A 19,579-nucleotide genomic window follows, 5' to 3' on the forward strand; every position below is an offset into this window, starting at 1 on the left:
AAAGAATGGTGACAAATGGAATAATTATGGAATTTGGTAACGTGCGACTGTCCACAGCATTCACGTCTCGACAAAAATATGGCCCGACTCATATTATCTGGGAAATATTGCCACTATACCTCTCTCTCTCTCTCTCTCTCTCTCATCTCCCCTTCTCCACTCTTCTCTCCTCTCTCCCCTCTCTCTCTCTCTCTCTCTCTTTCTTCCCGGACTACGCATCACCCTGGTTTTATTTTACAACTGTGATTTACGGACTGCAACCACCTTTAATTCCATTTATTCTTCCTGACTACTTTGCCCTTATGCTATAAACAGTAAATTAATGCTCTGTTTTCTAAGTTGTCGAAATGAATTTCTGAAAGAGATTGTTAATTTTTTTTAACAATAACAACATCCAATTAAAATTTCAGATTCCAACACTTTGAATCTTGAAGTTATTAGTTGCCGAGCAAATAACTTCTTTTTCCATGAAGTTTCATATCAAGGGAGACATCAGCCTTCATTGCATGGATTCTATTTGAAAGGCTAATTTGCTTACAGATTTATTTTTTGAAAAAAAGGAGCAGCTTAATACAATATAATGACATACAGGGTGTCCATAAAGTCCCAGTACCATTACAAGTAATAGATATTTGTAATGGTACTGGGACTTTATGGACACCCTGTATGATACGCTAAAACATCAGTAGAGGTGTTGTACCTCTACGTTGTACTTTGCTGAGGATTCAGTGACATAACTGGCAATTTTGCTTCATGAAAATCCTGCAATGCACAGAGGAAAAAATTCCCAAAATCATTTGCGCCACGTACCAATCTCCATTTTAAGCTCTCTCTCTCTCTCTCTTTCATAAAGCAATCTTTCTCTGGCGGACCTCCCCTCCCCTCCCTCCCTCCTACCCTCCTTCCCTCCACCAAAACACGGAGTCCTCGTGATCGTTTTAATCCTGTGAGACAATTCAAATGATAATGTATCGCACGAGAGGTGCCTCCACTTCTGCCATGGTTCCGCCTGTCACACACACTCGGATTTTATGGTGACTGAGAGCCTGCCACCTCTTTTATTTACTTCTTTATCAGGTACCCTTGCTGGGGGAGGAGGGCGAGGGATCTAGGGAGAAGGAAGAGGCATGTAGGGAGGAGGGTGAGGGATCTAAGGGGGAGGGCGAAAGACCTAGGGAGGTGGAAGAGAGATCTAGGGAGGATGAAGAGAGATCTAGGGAGGACGAGGGCGTATGGAGGAAGGCAGACGACAGAAAGGGAGAAAAAGGGGAGTGTCGGGGGGAAGAGATTGAGAGGGGGGTGGGAGGAGGGGGAATCTAGGGGATAAAAGGATAAATTTAGGGATGAAGAGGACACTTCTATGGATGATAGGGGAGTGACCTAGAGAAAGAGAGAGAATTATCTAGAGAGGAAATCAAGGGGAAGCTGGGACAGAAAACACAGGAAAGTTGGAAAGGGGTGGGGGTGGGGAGGGGGGTTGTTTTACTAGGGTAAGGGTAAGGAGAGAGGCGTAGGGAAAATTATAAGGAGGAAGACAGCTCTGTAAATAATCAGACAGAAACGTTAGCATGAGAAAGAATGCTCTGTTGAGCAAAGGGAGATGTGATGGCCTACTACTACTACTACTACTACTACTACTACTACTACTACTAATAATAATAATAATAATAATAATAATAATAATAATGGAGGGGCCTCCTCTGATCGTAGTGTATTGAAAATAATTGCATGTAAAGATTACACAAAGAATAGAGAAGACTATATAATTTGAATGCCATAGAATCAACCATTATTTTCAATAATAATAATAATAATAATAAAATAATAATAATAATAATAATAATAATAATAATCTATTATATTAATAAAATCTTTTTAAATATTAAGAATAAATTTTCACTGGATATACCATGACAGTTTATCAACTATTTCAAATGAAAGTATGATCATGCCAAATAAATGAGCTAGAGAACATAACTAAATATATCATACGTATATATAAATATATATATATATATATAAACATATATAATGCATATATTTATAAACCTCACCCGTACTTATACAATTCAAAAAAAACTACGAGGTGTGAAAATACATTCTAGGCGAGGTATCAAGATGCCGGAAATAATAGGGCCCTCCTGAGCGTTGGACATTTACTCGCACGAGCACTCTCGTGGCCTTAAAAAGCGACTCCTGAATAAATTCCTGTTCTTTGTGCCCCAACTTTTAGTCAATAACTGTAATCCTCGACTCTTTCGAGGAGCACTGTGGAAACTTCTCTCCACAATGACCGAATCGTATTCGGTCTTTGATAAATAGGTGTTCTCCTTGAGAGAGAGAGAGAGAGAGAGAGAGAGAGAGAGAGAGAGAGATTGTTTGTTTGTATGGTGCTTTTACGTTGCATGGAACTAGTGGTTATTCAGCAACGGGACCAACGGCTTTACGTGACTTCCGAACCACGTCGAGAGTGAACTTCTATCACCAGAAATACACACCTCTCACTCCTCAATGGAATGGCCGAGAATCGAACCCGCGACCACCGAGGTGGGACGCTAATACCATACCAACCACGCCGCTGAGGCGTAGAGAGAGAGAGAGAGAGAGAGACGAAGGACATGTCTAAGCCATCTCCATTTCATTATTAAATGGAACATCAGTCGTTTTCCTCTATAGTGTCGCTTCACATCCATCTCCAATACTTCTAGTACATTACTACCCTATCACATCATGTTCCTATTTGGACGAGTGGGTTACGTGCTCGCCTACCGATTTAGTAGTCCGAGTTCGCTTCCCCGCTCTGCCAACACCGAATTCGTTTCTAGCACGGGTCCGTACCACGCAACCCGTTGAAAAATATCTACTCCTTCGGGCCAGCCTGGAGAGCTGTTAATCAGCTCAGTGTTCTGGTTAAACTAGGATACATTTAACCTCATTTAACCTATCACATCTTGCCAATAAAAGGAGGAAAATGCACAAAACGCAATTTCCTGTGACTTTTTTTCTCATATTTCTACACTTTTCCAAGAAATGCCTAAAAGAACTCTTTCGGTCATATTTTATTCGTTCGTTTTAACCAACACCCACCCCTACCCCCTTAAATAGCAGACAACAAGGGAGTGGAGAAGCTGAGATGAGAAATTCGTCATTTCCCATGAATTATGGCGTCGCCGGCTTTCACCGCTGCCGCGCCAGTTCAATATATCTATAAATCAATATCAATAATGAGCTATATACACCGCTTGCTTCCAGCGTCAAGAAATGTATTCATCGCGGTTCTGTTCTAAAAGAACAAATAAATACTATTCTTTTTGTATTTTAATACATTTTTATTCATTTATTAATTTATATTTTTCTTTTTTAATAGGTAGAATTTCTTCTTTATGTATTTTTATTTACCATCTGTTACTTCTTTCTAATGAACACCATATTCTTTGGAAGCTTGAATTTCAAGTCAATGGGCCCCCAGTGGGTTTGTTCCGTATGAATAGGGTTCTTCATCTTCTGAATAATAATAATAATAATAATAATAATAATAATAATAATAATAATAATAATAATAATAATAATAATAATACGGAAATAACATCTCTCCCATATGTAGGAAGTGCAATACGAAAAATGAAACCATAAACCACATAGCAAGCGAATGTCCGGCAGTTGCACAGAACAGTACAAAAAGAGGCATGATTCAGTGGCAAAAGCCCTCCACTGGAGCTTGTGCAAGAAACAAAAAAAGCTACCTTGCAGTAATAAGTGGTACGAGCACCAACCTGAGGGGTGAGTGATAGAAAACGATCAGGCAAAGATCCTCTGGGACTATGGTATCAGAACGGATAGGGTGATACGTGCAAATAGACCAGGCGTGTGAAGTTGATTGACAAAGTCAAGAAGAAAGTATCACTCATTGATGTCGCAATACCATGGGACACCAGAGTCGAAGAGAAAGAGAGGGAAAAAATGGATAAGTATCAAGATCTGAAAATAGAAATAAGAAGGTTATGGGATATGCCAGTGGAAATCGTACCCATAATCATAGGAGCACTAGGCACGATCCCAAGATCCCTGAAAAGGAATCTAGAAAAAACTAGACGCTGAAGTAGCTCCAGGACTCATGCAGAAGTGTGATCCTAGAAACGGCGCACATAGTAAGAAAAGTGATGGACTCCTAAGGAGGCAGGATGCAACCCGGAACCCCACACTATAAATACCACCCAGTGGAATTGGAGGACTGTGATAGAGCAAAAAAAGAAAAAAAAAATAATAATAATAATAATCTTGTGAACTTTCGATCTTCCCTTTTGAACCTTCTACCTCCTTCGAACTTTTCTTTTGTGCTTCGGATCTATCGCTCCTGTTTACGCGCAAGATTGGCGTCATTCGCTGTGTATATATGATAATTAATTCCGTCTTATCTAAAATCTATGATTCCATTTCAGATCATCATTGCAAAATCTCTAAATCAAATTTTAGCTATCACGGCATTCGGATTATCAATGCAAATTCTGAATTATCAATGCAAAATCTCCAAACCAAATTCGGATTATCAATGCAAAATCTCCAAACCAAATTCGGATTATCAATGCAAAATCTCCAAACCAAATTAGGAATTATCAAAGCAAAATCCCCAAACCAAATTTGGATTATCAATCCAAATCTCCAAACCAAATTCGGATTATCAATGCAAAATCTCCAAACCAAATTCGGAATTATCAATGCAAAATCTCCAAACCAAATTCGGAATTATCAATGCAAAATCTCCAAACCAAATTCGGATTATCAATGCAAAATCTCTACATTAAACTCTGTTATCATTTCAAGCTATTATCAAATTCCGTTAATCATTGCAAAATTGCCAACCCTGCACACTGATCACTGCTGGTAAACTGCCGAATCTAAATTCAGTTCATTACTGCAAAATATACAAAGGCAATCTTGAATCATTAAAAATCAGACGCTCCCAAATCGTACGACTATCGCGAATTCTAAGGATTTAAACCGAGTCACCATCACAACTACGATTTTCAATTGGACTGTTATTGCAAAATCTGTTTACCTGAATTCTAACCACGAGGACAATATACCTGGAAATTTCTACATTCCAACAGACGCCATCTTTCCACTCCAGCAGCTTCTGGTGGAAGCTTCTGCTGTCGCTCTGTGTTTTTGCGTGTCACTCTCATGCATGTCGTTAAGATGCCATTATTCCATTCGCAATCGGTTCCTCATTACAGGGCAGACAACACGCTTCTTCTCCCTACAATTCCCCCTCCTCTTTCCCCCTTCCTTCCCCCATTAACCCATTGGCTGTCTGCTTTCCATCATCCCCCTCCTCCTCCCCAACTCACAACCCTCCCGATCCTCCGAAGGGAACGTTCGTGGCAGTATTACCACCACGGAAGCGTTCTTTTGTTTGGAGGTGTCATCAAAAGCGCTGACGGCGGCAGTGTTGCCAACCATAACAGCAGCGATTCCCGACATTCCTCTCGGGGTTCATTTGTCTCCACCTTCTCTCTTCTTCTCTCCTCTCTTCCTCTCTTCTCTCTCTCTCTCGCCAGATATTTGCATAAATGAATCCTCCTCGTCACCTTTCCCCCACCTACCCCTACCCACCTCATCCCGAGCCATCGCTGGGACCCTTAATCTTAACAGCCAAAATAACTCCGAAGAACCAAGCCAAGATCCTGTGCAACAGAGGGAAAAATGCTCCCCAGGTTCCGTTTCTTAAATGCAAAGAAAACGCCTTAGTCTTTTTATTAAACAACGTTGAAAGAAATGCATGTTACAATTATGTAATTCACTTAACTAATGAATTTATTTTCAATAGTAGTTTTCATTAATTTCAAACTTATATGTATCATTTGCAAATGTCTAACTAAAATAATGTTAATTGGAAATAAAGTTATTATTATTATAGTTGAAGAAATAGCCACTGCTATAAATAATGACTGAAGACAGCATTGCAGAGCACTTTTTCCGGCATATTCTGGCGACTTGCCCAGAAATGTTGCATCAAAAAGAAGATATAAGTGATAAAATCAACTCAAATTAGTTTGTTAAGAAGGGTGTTACATGAAAATTAAAATTTGTTTAACATTTGGAATCTGAATTTTGCCAACAAAAAATTGGGGGGGTTTTTTTTTAAACTGGTGCAAAGGGTTGACAAAAAACAAAAATGTATGATAATTACGAGGACAAATATAGAGGCCCACTGTGCGCAAACACTTCACTTCATTTAGAAAAGAAGGAAATGCGACACAATGCATATACTAAAATTAAAAGTCCTATTACGTCAACGAATCGCAGTCTTCTTTTTATTTATCTCTCGTTCTTCTTTCTTCTTCGGGCCTGGGCTACACAAGGGTGCTTGGTTAACAAATTACCGCAAGTTTTTTAACGTCGATAAAAGAAATTAGCCCACATGTGGGCTAATGATCACCTGCTTCGTCGAGGCCCTATTTGATAGGTATACAGTTTCGGCCGAAGCAATGAACGAGGAGAAGAGAGAGATGAGAGAGAGATTTGGAGAGAGAGAGAAGGAGTGAGAGAACTTACAACAGGATTGAGGCTGGTCTCAAAAGACTTGTTAGCCCCATCCGAGGGAGACATCCGTGCACGTCTCACTTAGTCTCGCTAGGAAGCAGGTTTTTACTGGTTCATTACTAAGAGATAGTCCTTGAAAAAAAGAAAAAAACAAGGACCATTCTGTAAGCATAAATGTAGAGAGAGAGAGGAATGAACGACGAGAGATGAGAGAAGAAAGCAGAGGAGGAGAAGAGAGAGAGAAGAGTTAAAACAAAAGAAATTCAAGGGATGTCCCAATGGAGTTATTAAGTGTCATCCAGAGAGAGAGGTCCCGCAAAAAATGATAAAGCAATGACCTTTGTAGCTTAAATATGCGAGAGGAGAGAAGAGGAGAGAGAGAGAGAGAGAGAGAGAGATATCTGGAGAACTCTGCCCTTCAATATAGTCAAGTCTCCGTCCGCGGTACACACTGGTGTTTTACAGCGTATAAGGCGCTGGATCTTGGGGTCTTGAAGCCATAAATATGAAGAACTGCGGAGAGGCTCTTAATAAAGACCTCGATAATAGTCCCCATAGCTTCTCCAATTCTTGGTCCGAGTAATAATCGATCACAGGACATGGAGAAAGAACCAAACCACCGAATGTTCCTCGGTAATTACCCGCACTATCCCGCCAGTAAGGGTCTCTTCTCTCTGCTCTACTGCTCTGTTTTAAGAGCCAAACGTGATCGACAACCAGTTATCGTAAACCTTCAAAACCCAATCGAATCGTGCGAACCTCGGGCGGCCTGTCGACTTCACCTGGTCCTGTTCGTTCTATTTTATATATAATAAAGATTATAATATTATTATATATATATTTATAACTATATAATAGGTATAGATATATTCGAGCTACAAATGTCCTTTAATATCTAATTCGCTCTAACCATCCGGAATTAATATATTTTTCATTATATGCATTCAACCACGAAGGGGAATTTTTTGTTCTCGATAATAGAATTCTTGCCTGGGACCCAGGGCGCGAACCGAATGGATCCTTTCAAACCCAAGGAGGAAAACCGTCCAGTGAAGCGGTTACCTACTACAAAAACCAAGTCAACCGGCGTTTGAAACGGATCCATCAGGTTCGCGCCCTGGTCCAGGCAAATTACTAATTTACCCTCGGAAAAAATTCCCCACCTTCGGTTAACGCATATATGAAAATATATTAATTCCGAGGGTAGATAGGCGGAATTAGATATTAAAGGACAATTGTGAGCTCGATATATGTTATATGAATCACGGAAAATGTGATATGGTATTATTATTATATAGTATAAATATAATATATATAATCTATTATATATAAATATCTATATATATAACGATATATAATTATATACCATGCCCCCAAAAACCGGAATTCGCAAGACAGACGAATTATCATCTGATTTCCGTAAGTCGGGACCATTTTCTGTCACTTAGTCGTTAAGGGTTGACTAAGGGGACGAAGGACAGAGAGAGAGAGAGGAGAGAGAGGGAGAGAGAGAGAGAGAGAGAAGAGAGAGAGAGAGAAATCGAATAAAGAGGGGGGTGGAGGGGATGCAGAGGTCAAGGGGGGAAAGAAGGGCGAGAGGGGGAAGGAGGAGGCAGGTAGGAGGATCGGAGGAGGAACCCTTCCCGCCGATCGTTTTGTCACCGGCCGATCGTCTGAACAATATCATGACAGATTATAGACCATCAAGAAACTCTCGGCCGGAAGGGTGAAACTCTTATCCGGAGGCCGCGGTCAGTCCGCCCTTGAAGGCGGTCTCCGGATGGCTGAGTTATGACGGCATAGGCGCGGGACAAGACTTCATATGAGAAACAATATGTCTGGATTCCTGGCAAGCCATAACGACCGCTCGAAGGATGACCCGAAAGCGGGAAGTTTTGGGTTCATAACTCTTATGTTGGGTGGCCACGAGCGAGATTGAGTGTCTGTGTGCCTTCGAGGAGGCGACTTCCCCGGAGCGATTCCATATACTAAGGGGATCCTCCCCCACAGCCCTCGGACCTGGAGAGGCCACGTCCTTAAACCCTTTGGAGTCCAAGGCTCCAAGGCTCCAAGGCTCCAAGAGTCTTCCGAGCCTCTCTTCGCTTGTCAGAAACGCAAGTCGAAGTATTTTTACTTTTGTATTGTTTTCACCCGAGACAAATGAAGAATATAAACTCACAAGTCTAAAGGGCCCCATACACTGAACGATTGTATGAACGATTGTCATTACCGACAAACACACACATTATTCAGACAGTACGAACGATCTCCGCACCGACTTCAGTCTAGGCAAAGATTTTTTGTTCTCGGGAAGAACATGGTTCAATCATCTTGGAAGAGACACCGCGCGATCGAGTTATATCGGCCAGACAAACAATACATTGAAACGACTGAGCAGACCAGACATAAGTCGCAAGCCTGCAATCTGTTTGTGACAGATTCCCGCTGCTTTTGCCATTGCGGCATCATTCGTTCAGTATGGGGGCTCTTAAAAAATATCGGACGAAACTCTCCGATGGACTCCTTACAACGAATATTTACCTGACTAGATTTGCAGGCTTTACAAGGTCTAGGTTCTAACTAAAACTTTTTGACTTTGCAGATTTATGTGGCATATCTGACCACTAAGTCGCCCTAACGAAAAACAAAGCGTAATCCGTGGAACGGGGAAAATAAGGACCCGCTAATAAATAAACTCTCAGTCGCAAAAGAAATGAGAAAAATGGATTTGAAAAAAATGCAACATTAACGGAAGGAGGAGAACAATACAAGCTTGTAACTTTCCATGCTATTTAAAACCGGTGCCTTCGGTCCATTAGCTTGCCCACCACAGACCAATATCGCTCCTTCTTACTATTTTTCTAATATCTCAAACTTAAAATAATAATAATAATAATAATAATAATAACTAAAAGAATAATAATAATAACTAATAAAAAGAAGAATGAAGGAGAACGAAGAAGAAGGAAAGACGAAAGAAAAGAAAGAAGAACGAGAAGAAGAAGAAGAAAAGAATAAGAAAACAAGTGATGGATCCCCCTAAGGAGGCAAGGATGCAACCCGGAGGAAACCCCACACTATAAATACCACCCAGTCGAATTAGAGGACTGTAATAGCAGCAAAAAAAAAAAAAAAAAAAAAAACCTAAAAAAAAAATATTAATAATAAAAAAATGAAAATGCCCAATCCAATCTCATATTAGCATGAGTCCACTTAAACCTGGGTGAAGAAAGTACCACAGTGGAAAAAGGTGTGTGCGTGTGCTGTTTTTAAGTATATATGCATACATATCGCCAAGATGTTTATATATATATATATATATATATAATATAATATAATATATCTATATATATATAAATATGTGTTAACATTATTTAATATAATCGTAATAACATACCATATTATATATATATACACACCAAAACAAGAAGCTTTTCGAGAACATGCACGGTTTCTAACTCAGTATTTCTACTATATAAGTATCCACAAACTTGCAACCACTGTGGAAGAATTTCTTCACTAATAATTTAATAATAATAATAACAAAATAATAATAATAATAATTAATCAAGAATAAATCAATAAATGATAATAATAATTAATCAATAACAACAACAACCAGTATTGGCAGAACCAGCATCAACAATAACCAATGGACGATATAAAAATTATCTCCTTGCGCCGAAAGTGAAGAGTGCCATCGACTTGGGCTTTATCTAATATGCCAGCAGCACCGCAGATATTTTCAAGGAACAAAAAGCTAGCCGCAAGAATTTTTTCGGGTCTCTTTTATTTCGCCGCGGGAATATCAGAACCTTTCGGCTTGAGTTACCAGCAGGCAACTAAATAATAAATAATAAACTATACAATAAAGGCGCGAAAATACCCGGCGTGTTCCTGGCGCGAACACAGTTGGTCTAAATCAACTCATGATAATAACTAACCGAGAAATCGTTATGATTCGCTCAATCACGCTCTTTTGGCTTCCCGGAAGCGAAAGAGGATCGAAAGAAGGAGGAGTGGAAGAAGCAAATGAAAGGAAAGAAAAGGAAAGAGGAGAAATAGAAAGAAAGAAAAAGAAAAAATGCTGTGTCCGTTCATAACCCCCGCCCCAACACCCCAAATTATCCGCCATTCCCCTTCCCAAAAGCGAGAAATTAAGTCCGAAAATCAAAAGTGGCAAAAACCTTTCCCTTTAATTTTCCCATTTATTTTCTTCTCTGTTTCAATTTCAGACGGATAACCCCACTCCCACCTTCCTACCTCCTTCCTCCTCACCCCTTCCCCCTTCCCCATTAGCCATCCGTTCCCCCCCCTCCCCCCACCCGTTGCTCCCAAGACCCCCCTCCGGTGCCAGCGCCGAAAACGACAATGATAATATGTTCAGTAAATCCCGGGAGTGGAGGATTTAGTATCCCATTTGAAAATCCCCGAAGACAAAGGTAAATGCCCCGGAAGCGGCCAAAGAACTTCTGGAAGGTTCTTGCCGTCCGAATCACTTTGTCTTCCTCAAATTTTTACATTTTTGCGTCCTGCCAAAAAAATTCTAAAGGGCTAAACAAAAGGCAAAAAGGCAGGACCCGACGGCGCGATAATTTTCGGGCGGCAAAACTTCCTCGGGCGGCCACAAAAGAGTCAAGAATATTTCAGTCAACTGCTCCTGTTTTTAATGGCGCCACTCGTAAAAAAAGGGTCTTGTGTCATAGCCGCGCGCGGGGTGGTGTCACACTCTTCAATTTACTTTACATTTTGATAGTGCAATCAAAGTGAGAGAGAGAGAGAGAGAGAGAGAGAGAGAGAGAGGGGCTGTTCATATCTTAAAGGAGTGCTGGAAAGGAATGGGTCGAAGTTAGAGAGAGAAGAACGCGGCTGCTCCCATACAGTTTCTTGAAGGAGATGAGAGAGAGGGAGACGTGAGAGAGGAGCTTGTTTCAATATCATACTCTTAAAGTCATCGATGAAAAGAGAAGAGTCGAAATGTTGCTAATATCATGATGAATACCGAACTAGAAATTGAGATAAACAAATCTCAATTTCAAATGAATAAAAAAAAAAAAAACAGGAGTTACGAGGAGCTTACCAAGAACTTAGGATGTCTCAAAGACCTAGACATAATACAAAAGAAACAGAGAGTCGGAGAGAGAGAGAGAGAGAGAATATTTTTAAGGGCACGTGCGCCAGGAGTCAATGTCGAAACAAGGGCCCCCGGGCCCCCCAAAACCAATAACCATACCGCTCCACCATCAAACCACCATCCTCATCTATGAAAACTTTCACTATCGGGACTTACATGTTGTTTGTATAAGACTTGTACAAACTCAAAAAATGATTAAAAAGCCAGGAGATGGCATTTTCGCTTACAACTTATGCGATTTATGTGGGACAATATCCACTTATGCAACTTATCTAAAACTGAATTAATCGCGATTTGCCAAAGTTAAAGATTTAGGGTTTTTTATTAACATTTGTTCATTATTAGTTTAATTGTGATTTTTCTTTTTCCCTTTTTTAATAAGCGATCTCGTTCTTTCTGTATTTTCCCATTCATTCTTAATTTCTTCTGAACATGGCCCAAGACCTGTTTTTCTCTGGAAGTTTGAATTTCAAGTCAGTGGCCCTGTGGGCCTTTGTCCCATATGGATAGGAGTTCATGATTTTTGAATAATAATAATAATAATAATTAATAATAAATAATAATAATAATAATAAATACCAAATGTTTTCGAAAAATTTCATGAAAGGCATTTATGGGGTTACGGTGCCACAATAACAATTGATAGGAAGATACTTTTGGGCATATGGCACTAATCAAACCATCTCGAGCTCTTGAATACAACAGTGCATTAACCGAATTAAACTTTTAACTATTAAAAAAACTATTACGGTATTTTTTCATAATCTTATCCATGTATTTTGTACTGTACCTACTGTATCGCGTCCATTCTGTGCTTGAGTAAAATTAGCCATAGACTAAACAATAAATTAATATTAGTTATTCTTATTATTATTAGTTATTATTGCTTATTGTATTTATTATTATTATTATTATTACTTATTATTATTATTCTGGGAAAAAAGAAACAAATCCAACCAGTTATTGTAAAACAATTGGTATCAATATATTTAAAGAAATTTCATAAGGGGAAACCCGAAACAGAAATTTCCCGAAAGCTATCCTTGCTGTTTTTAAACTTTAAATATTATGTACAATTCTACATAAATACTGTGGATTTGGTTGCTCTCCATTTGGAAGACTTCGGGTGCTACTATGAGGGATTTTTTAAATTATTATTATTATTATTATTCTTATTAGTTATTATTATTAATTTTTTTTTTTTTTTTTGTTTTTTTTTTTTTTTTTTTTTTTTTTTGCGTCTTGTCACAGTCCTCCAAGATTCGGAACTGGGTGGATGTTTAATATTGGGTGGGGATTCCGGGTGCATTCCTTGCCTCCTTATAGGCAGTCCATCACTTTTCTTTACTATGTGTGCCGATTTGTCTTAGGATCACTACTCTTCCTGCATGAGGCCCGGTGAGCTAACTTAACTTCAGCCTGCGTAGTTTTTCCAGAATTCCTTTTCAGGGAGGGATCTTTGGGATCTGTTGGCCCTATGTTGCTGCCTACTGATTATGGGTACGATTTCCAACTGGCAATATCCCATATCCTTTCTTATTTCTATTTTTCCAGATCTTTGATAATTATCCATTTTTTTTCCCTCTCCTTTTCTCTATTCCCCCAACCTCTGGGTTGTCCCAGGCTTGGATTGGACGAAATCAATGAGTGATTACTTTCCTTCTTGACTTTGTCAATCAACGTCAACGTCTGGTCTGTTTAGCACGTATATCACCCTCTAACCGTTCGTGATACCATAGTCCCAGAGGATCTTTGCCTGATCGTTTTTCTTATCGACTCCTTTCAGGTGGTGCTCGTACCTTACTTATTAACCTGCCAATAGGTAAGCTGATGTTTTCTTGCAAGGCCCAGGCTCCAGTGGGAAGGGCTTTTGCCTTTTTGAACTGAATCATGCCTCTTTTTGTAACTGGTTCTGGTGCAAGTGCCGGGTATTCGACTTGACTATGGCCTGGTTTGTACATGGTTGTTTTCTATTTTCGCTATTGCACTTCCTATTATTATTTAATTTTATTATTATTATTATTATTATTATTATTTTGAAGCTTGAAGCCTAAAAGTGCAGGGTTTTTTAAAATGTCTCCTTGGCAAAACACCGAAGATATGGCGGCAATTAATTATTATTCTTAATTATCATTATTCTTATTATTATTATTATTATTATTTATTATTATTATCATTTTAAGCTTGGAACCTAAGTGCAGGTTTTTTCTTTTTTAAATCTCTCCTTCGGAAATCGAAGATTATGGCGGCATTAGTTATTATTATCATTACTACTACTAACTACTTACATTTGTTATTTTATTGGAATTCAATTTGAAGCTTGAAATACTCAGGTTCTTTTTCAAATTCTCGCCTCCCCTCCGATATGGGGGCGGCAATAAAACAATGTATAGTTAAACCTACCCCACGATAAAACTGGGGTTGGGCCCCTCGCTTAATTACAAATTACCGAAATCTATTTGTACCAAAAAGGGAAATAATTCTTAAGAAGAGGATATAAAATGCGATCCGAATTAGATTCTAACTTAACTTGAAGTCGACAGCTGGGTCGTTTTTAAAGCCCCGCCGGGCGGGGCGGTGGGCCAGGGGTTGGTCGAAAAGGTGGGCGCGGGTGGGGGGGGGGGGGCGGGCGGGGGGTTTCTACACTTTCCTGTCCCACCACAACCATTCCCCTCCCTCCCTGGTCCCCTTTCTAAAACCTTGACAGAAACAGCAGCAGTAAGCAGAAGCAGGAGGTAGGAGAATTCAGCAGGGCTTGAATTATCCCCCCATCTGAGAAGGGCGAGTGTGCCTCTCTCTCTCTCCTTACTTCTCTCCTCCGTCGGGCGAGAACACAATCGAATGAAATTAAAAATCTCAAAAACGAACTTAACTTTGTCTATCATTTCTTAAATCTCGTTCCTTTAATTGTAAAATCCAGTACCCAAAAGTCTCAAGGATCAGGAAATTTAAAATTTAAATTTCAATCTTGAAGAAAAGTCTGAAAGGGGGACTGGACCTGCTCTCTCTCGCCTCTTCGTCTCGTTCTCTCTTTTCTCTTCTTCATTTCTTCTTCATTCTCCTCTCTCCTTCTTCTCGCCAAGGCCAAGTCGTTAAAATGCAATCAATTTTGTTTTCTCCTCGTGTTCCCACTTCTCCCTCCTCCCCACCCTCCTCCTCTTTTCCTCTTTCCCTCCCTCCCCGACTCCTCCCCTTCTCTCTCTCTCTCTCTCGCCTTTCTCTCTGACTCCCTTCCCTCCTCTCTCTCCCGGGGAGAAAAGGCGTGATTAAAATGTGAAATAATTTAATTAGAGCAAAGCTGTTTAATCGGGGTTACTGATGCCTACAAATTAGTATGGGTTTTGTTTCTTGTAAGGGACCGACTTCAACGCATTTGACAGGTGGCTGTCAAAATGCAAATGTTCCCTCTTTCTCTTCCACCGCCGCCGCCGAACCCTTTCTTTCTTTCTCTCTCTCTCTCTCTCTCTCTCTTTTTACCTCCTCTTGCAACGAAAGATAGACATCATCGGAATAAACTTTGGGACGGGGTTTACGCACATTAATGAAGAGGCTCACCACCTCGACTAGACTTGACTCGACTCGACTCGACTTGACTCTTTTCAATGTCAAACAGTCCGACCGACCCCCTGGCATCTCGCGGCAACCATACGACATAGATTCATTGTGTGTGTGTGTGTGTGTGTGTGTCTGTGTAACCTTAGGACATGGATTCACTGGGTTCGTGTGTGTGTCTGTGTAACCATAGGACATGGATTCATTGGGTGCTTGTGTGTGTAACCCTACGACATGGATTCATCGTGTGTGTGTCTGTGTGTGTGTGTAACCTTAGGACATGGATTCACTGGGTTTGTGAGTGTGTCTGTGTATAACCATAGGACATGGATTCATTGGGTGTTTGTGTGTGCGTGTGTATGTGTGTGTAACCCTACGACATGGATTCATTCTGTGTGTGTGTAACCTTAGGACATGGATTCACTCGGTTTGTCTGTGTGTAACCATAAGACATAGATTCACTGTGTGTTTGTGTGCGTGTGTGTGTGTGTGCGTAACCTTAGGACATGGATTCGCTGGGTTTGTGTGTGCGTCTGTGTGTAACCATAGGACATGGAGTTGTGGGTGTTTGTGTGTGTGAGTGTATATGTGTGTGTAACCCTACGACGTGGATTCACTACATTTAGAACGTGCTTAAAAACTCACTTTATTCACTTTGGGAACCGCTCAAGAATTCTCCATGGCAGTATTCTTTCAACAACGAAATACTTTCGTTAATACTTTCACTCAAGTTTGTAAATATTACTATAATAAAATTATCATGATCGATCATTAAATTATTCATTTTTATTTTTATTTTTAATAAGTGAGATCTCTCCTATATGTATTTTCCTAGGCTTCTCTTACTTCTTCGTAATAAATATCATATTCTTTGGGAGCTTTGATTTCAAGTCAATGGCCCCTTTGGGTTTGTTCCATATGAATAAGGTTCATGTACTGAATATTAATAAAAATAATAACTATGATAATAATAATTTACAATGATCACTATTGAAAAAGAAACGTACAAAATTATGTGTATAACGTGTTTACTTATAGGTATTGACATTTTATTTTACTCAACACTCGAGTACTTTCAGTCCATATCTGTGGCCCTTTTTCAAGAGATGCGTAGGTTGTCAGCCTGGGTCAGCCTGGGTCAAGGCCCAGCAGACTGCTGGGCCATCTCTTGAAAAAGGGCCACAGATAGGGACTGAAAGTACTCGAGTGTTGAGTAAAATAAAATGTCAATACTTATAAGTTAACACGTTATACACAGTAATTTTGTGAGTTTCTTTTTCAATCTTCAGAAGAAAACTGAAAGAGGTTTACGTTATTATCGTTGATTTTATCATGACTAATCCCTTCCTCTTTCCCCTCAGCCGGAAACAAACGCCCTCGCCACGACGACGACGCCCGCAGCGGCTCTCCAGCCTCGCCCGTTCGAGAGGAACCTCTCAGCCTGAAGGTGGAGCCATCCACTTCTCCCGGCGACGCCAGACCCACCCCCCCGCAACCCACCACGGAGGTATCCAGCGCGAATCGCGACCACCCCAGCGACGACGACGAGCCCGAACGCCCCACCAAAGCAGCCCGGAGGGAGACGGACGAGGACGACGAGGACCCCGCGGTCTCTCCCACGACGACGGGCAGCGCCCAGGACATGGCCAAACTGTCCAGCATGGAGACCCTGGTGCGGCTCTTCCCCGGCAGGAAGGTGCAGGTGCTGGAGGCCGTTCTCCTGAGATGCGGCGGAGACGTCCTCAGGGCCATCCAGACGCTTCTGTACGCGCTGCCGGCGGCCTCCGCCGCGGGGGGCGGGTCGACGCCCTCGACGCATTCCTCCCACACCACCACGAGCCCCCACTACCATCATCACCATCACGAGAGCAACAACAACAATGATCAACACCAACACCAGCAGCATCCCTTGGCCCACCACCATCTGCACCACCAGCACCACCCACAGCAGCACCAAAGGGTCATCGCCCCCCCGCTCCCCCCCGGAACTGCGACACCACGACCTCGTGCCCGACCCAGTGGCTCCTCAGGGCGTCTGCTTTCGCTCCCTTGACGCCCCCGTCGCTGGCCCGCTTCCCATACCCGCCGCCTCACGCCCTGATGGGGCTGCCCTACCCGCCATTCCTCCCACCTCGCCCGGACTACTACCCTCCGCCCTGAACCTGTCCTCGCACACTGCTTCTCTCTTGGCCGCCCATCCGTCCGCGTCGTCTCCCCCGCCCAGGGACTTGTCCGTCTCTCCCACTTCGCAGGCAGACCCGGACACCGAATGAAGCCTGTTACCCTTGGCACTTTTACTAGGCTCCTACTCCTCGAGAATTGCTGAGGGTCAAATCAACCCCCTTGGGGTACTACACAACGTATGAGCGTTAGGTCAATACTCCAGTCAACATCCACACATACAATACAGGCGGAAGAACCTCCTCTCTCTCTCTCTCCCAGCGAGGCGGCGGCGTCTCGTCAAATCCAGTTCTTCTGAAGGCGTCTCTCCTCTGAAGGCGTCTTGGTCTTCACAACGTTTTCTTAGCTGGGTATCGGTGGCCGTTGTGTACCTTGTGTTCCACCAAGGCAGGTGTCTTCGCTTTACCACCTACTACTAGTTGTCAGTGCATGTTTCAATTGCAAATATGTTAAATCCGTATGTATGACTTTATTCTAACACTTTCATGATAATACAATGGGGCTTTTCATTGCCTCTTTATATCATTACATGGTTATGTTTTAGTTTTCTCAAATTAAAACAAAATACTTTTACGTTACAACATCGCCAACAAGAATCAAGTATAAGATGCATAGTAAATATTGATAGAATAATAAAATGATAATAGCAGTGAAAATAAAATGTTGGTTCATACTTGTACATAAGCAAATCATGATTGTTCTACCTTTTTTTATATGAGTGTATGAATGATCATGTATTAACTAGAATAAAAAAGATGTATTAAAATGTCAGCAAGCAGGAAATATATTAGTGGACCACGTATGTTTCCCTCATCCCATGAAAACATAGCTTTCAAAAGCATCTGATGAGGAAAAATAACAAATTATTAATATGAATGTTACCATTCCTTAACTTGGGTGATACAAAAGTAATAAGTTACGTCTTGTATCTGTATATATAGTAGCAATATATTTATAAATAGATCGGCGCAATGTGTGATTGATGCCATGTGTACATATTACTGATTTAGATTCGTTATCTCAAATAAAAAAATAAAAAGAAAGCTTATAATGTAGAAGGGGATTTTACAAAACTTTCTATCCATTTCCAATGAATAAGTCGAGCGTTTATAGGGACTGTGTATTGTATATATAGATATTATATGTATAAAGATTTTAGGTTAATGATGTCCACTCAACGTTTTATGCGAAGGAATATGACAGAATGTGCAATATCAACAAGATTGTACAATTAATCACTGGAAAATCTCATTCTATATAAAAAAACAACGTAATTATTCGCCATCATCCACGACATTGTACAATTCATCAACAAACAATTAATTAAACATAATAAAACAACCCTTCGCAATATATACAAAGAAATATCAAAAGCGGTAGACAAGCAAAAAAATATTCTTTGCCCATAAAACGTTGAGGAGAGGCCGAAAGTTACGTCTTATTGTTTATTCCATGTTGTGTATATTATATTGAGAAGCTTTTCTACATATCAGTAGGCAGGAAACTTAGGTCTATCTCTGTAACGGCTCTCCTGGAAAAATGAACAATTTTTGCTTGAAACCCTTTTCGATTGCTTTAAGAAAGTATTCAGTTAACGCGTTTTATGTGATTTTTTAAACAACTTGATTTAATTAAATTCTGATATCAAATTTATTTGAAATTTCAAATAATCTCAAATTATTACTCTTATATAACATGACCACAAGAGTAGAGACATAAAACTGCAGTACGTTTTTTTTTTTTTTTTTTTTTAATTTAAGAGTGATTTAACACATGTGGTCACCGACAATTTATAATTGTCCATCTAATTATTTTTTTGTGTGTGTGAATAAAATAAAATGATTCAGGATGAAGCCGAGAGAGCCCTCTCTCTCTCTCTCTCTCTCTCTCTCTCTCTCTCTCTCTCTCTTTCGTGATGAAACCAAACTATTATCGTCATCATTATGTAGATGTAGTTTGTCACCATTAGCCAAAATTGTGTACATATGAATAAAATTTCCAGTGTACGGGGGATTTCTCATTATTATCCTTTTTCTTTAATAATCCGAACGAACATCAACTCTGGTCAGTAACTGGATGGGTGAAGTCCAGTAAATGACAGGCGCTGTAGCGCGTAACTTCCTTATAAAACTTGGAATGTTGCAACAGACCCTCTGTTGGTGGAGAGAG

General features: G+C 40.5%; 1 protein-coding gene across 1 annotated transcript in view; it reads left to right on the forward strand.

The window, feature by feature from the left end:
• LOC135223247 (doublesex- and mab-3-related transcription factor A2-like) overlaps window positions 1-19,310 on the forward strand; it is an 87,439-nt gene extending 68,129 nt beyond the window's left edge. The window contains 4 exon segments of the mRNA XM_064261736.1: window positions 16,591-17,183; window positions 17,185-17,253; window positions 17,255-17,383; window positions 17,386-19,310. Coding sequence (XP_064117806.1) covers window positions 16,591-17,183; window positions 17,185-17,253; window positions 17,255-17,383; window positions 17,386-17,502 — 908 coding nt within the window. The 3' untranslated portion in view covers window positions 17,503-19,310.
• Window positions 19,311-19,579: the final 269 nt, after the last annotated feature.

The sequence above is a fragment of the Macrobrachium nipponense genome, chromosome 8 (genome assembly GCF_015104395.2).
Source record: "Macrobrachium nipponense isolate FS-2020 chromosome 8, ASM1510439v2, whole genome shotgun sequence".
NCBI classification, from domain to species: Eukaryota; Metazoa; Arthropoda; class Malacostraca; order Decapoda; family Palaemonidae; genus Macrobrachium; species Macrobrachium nipponense.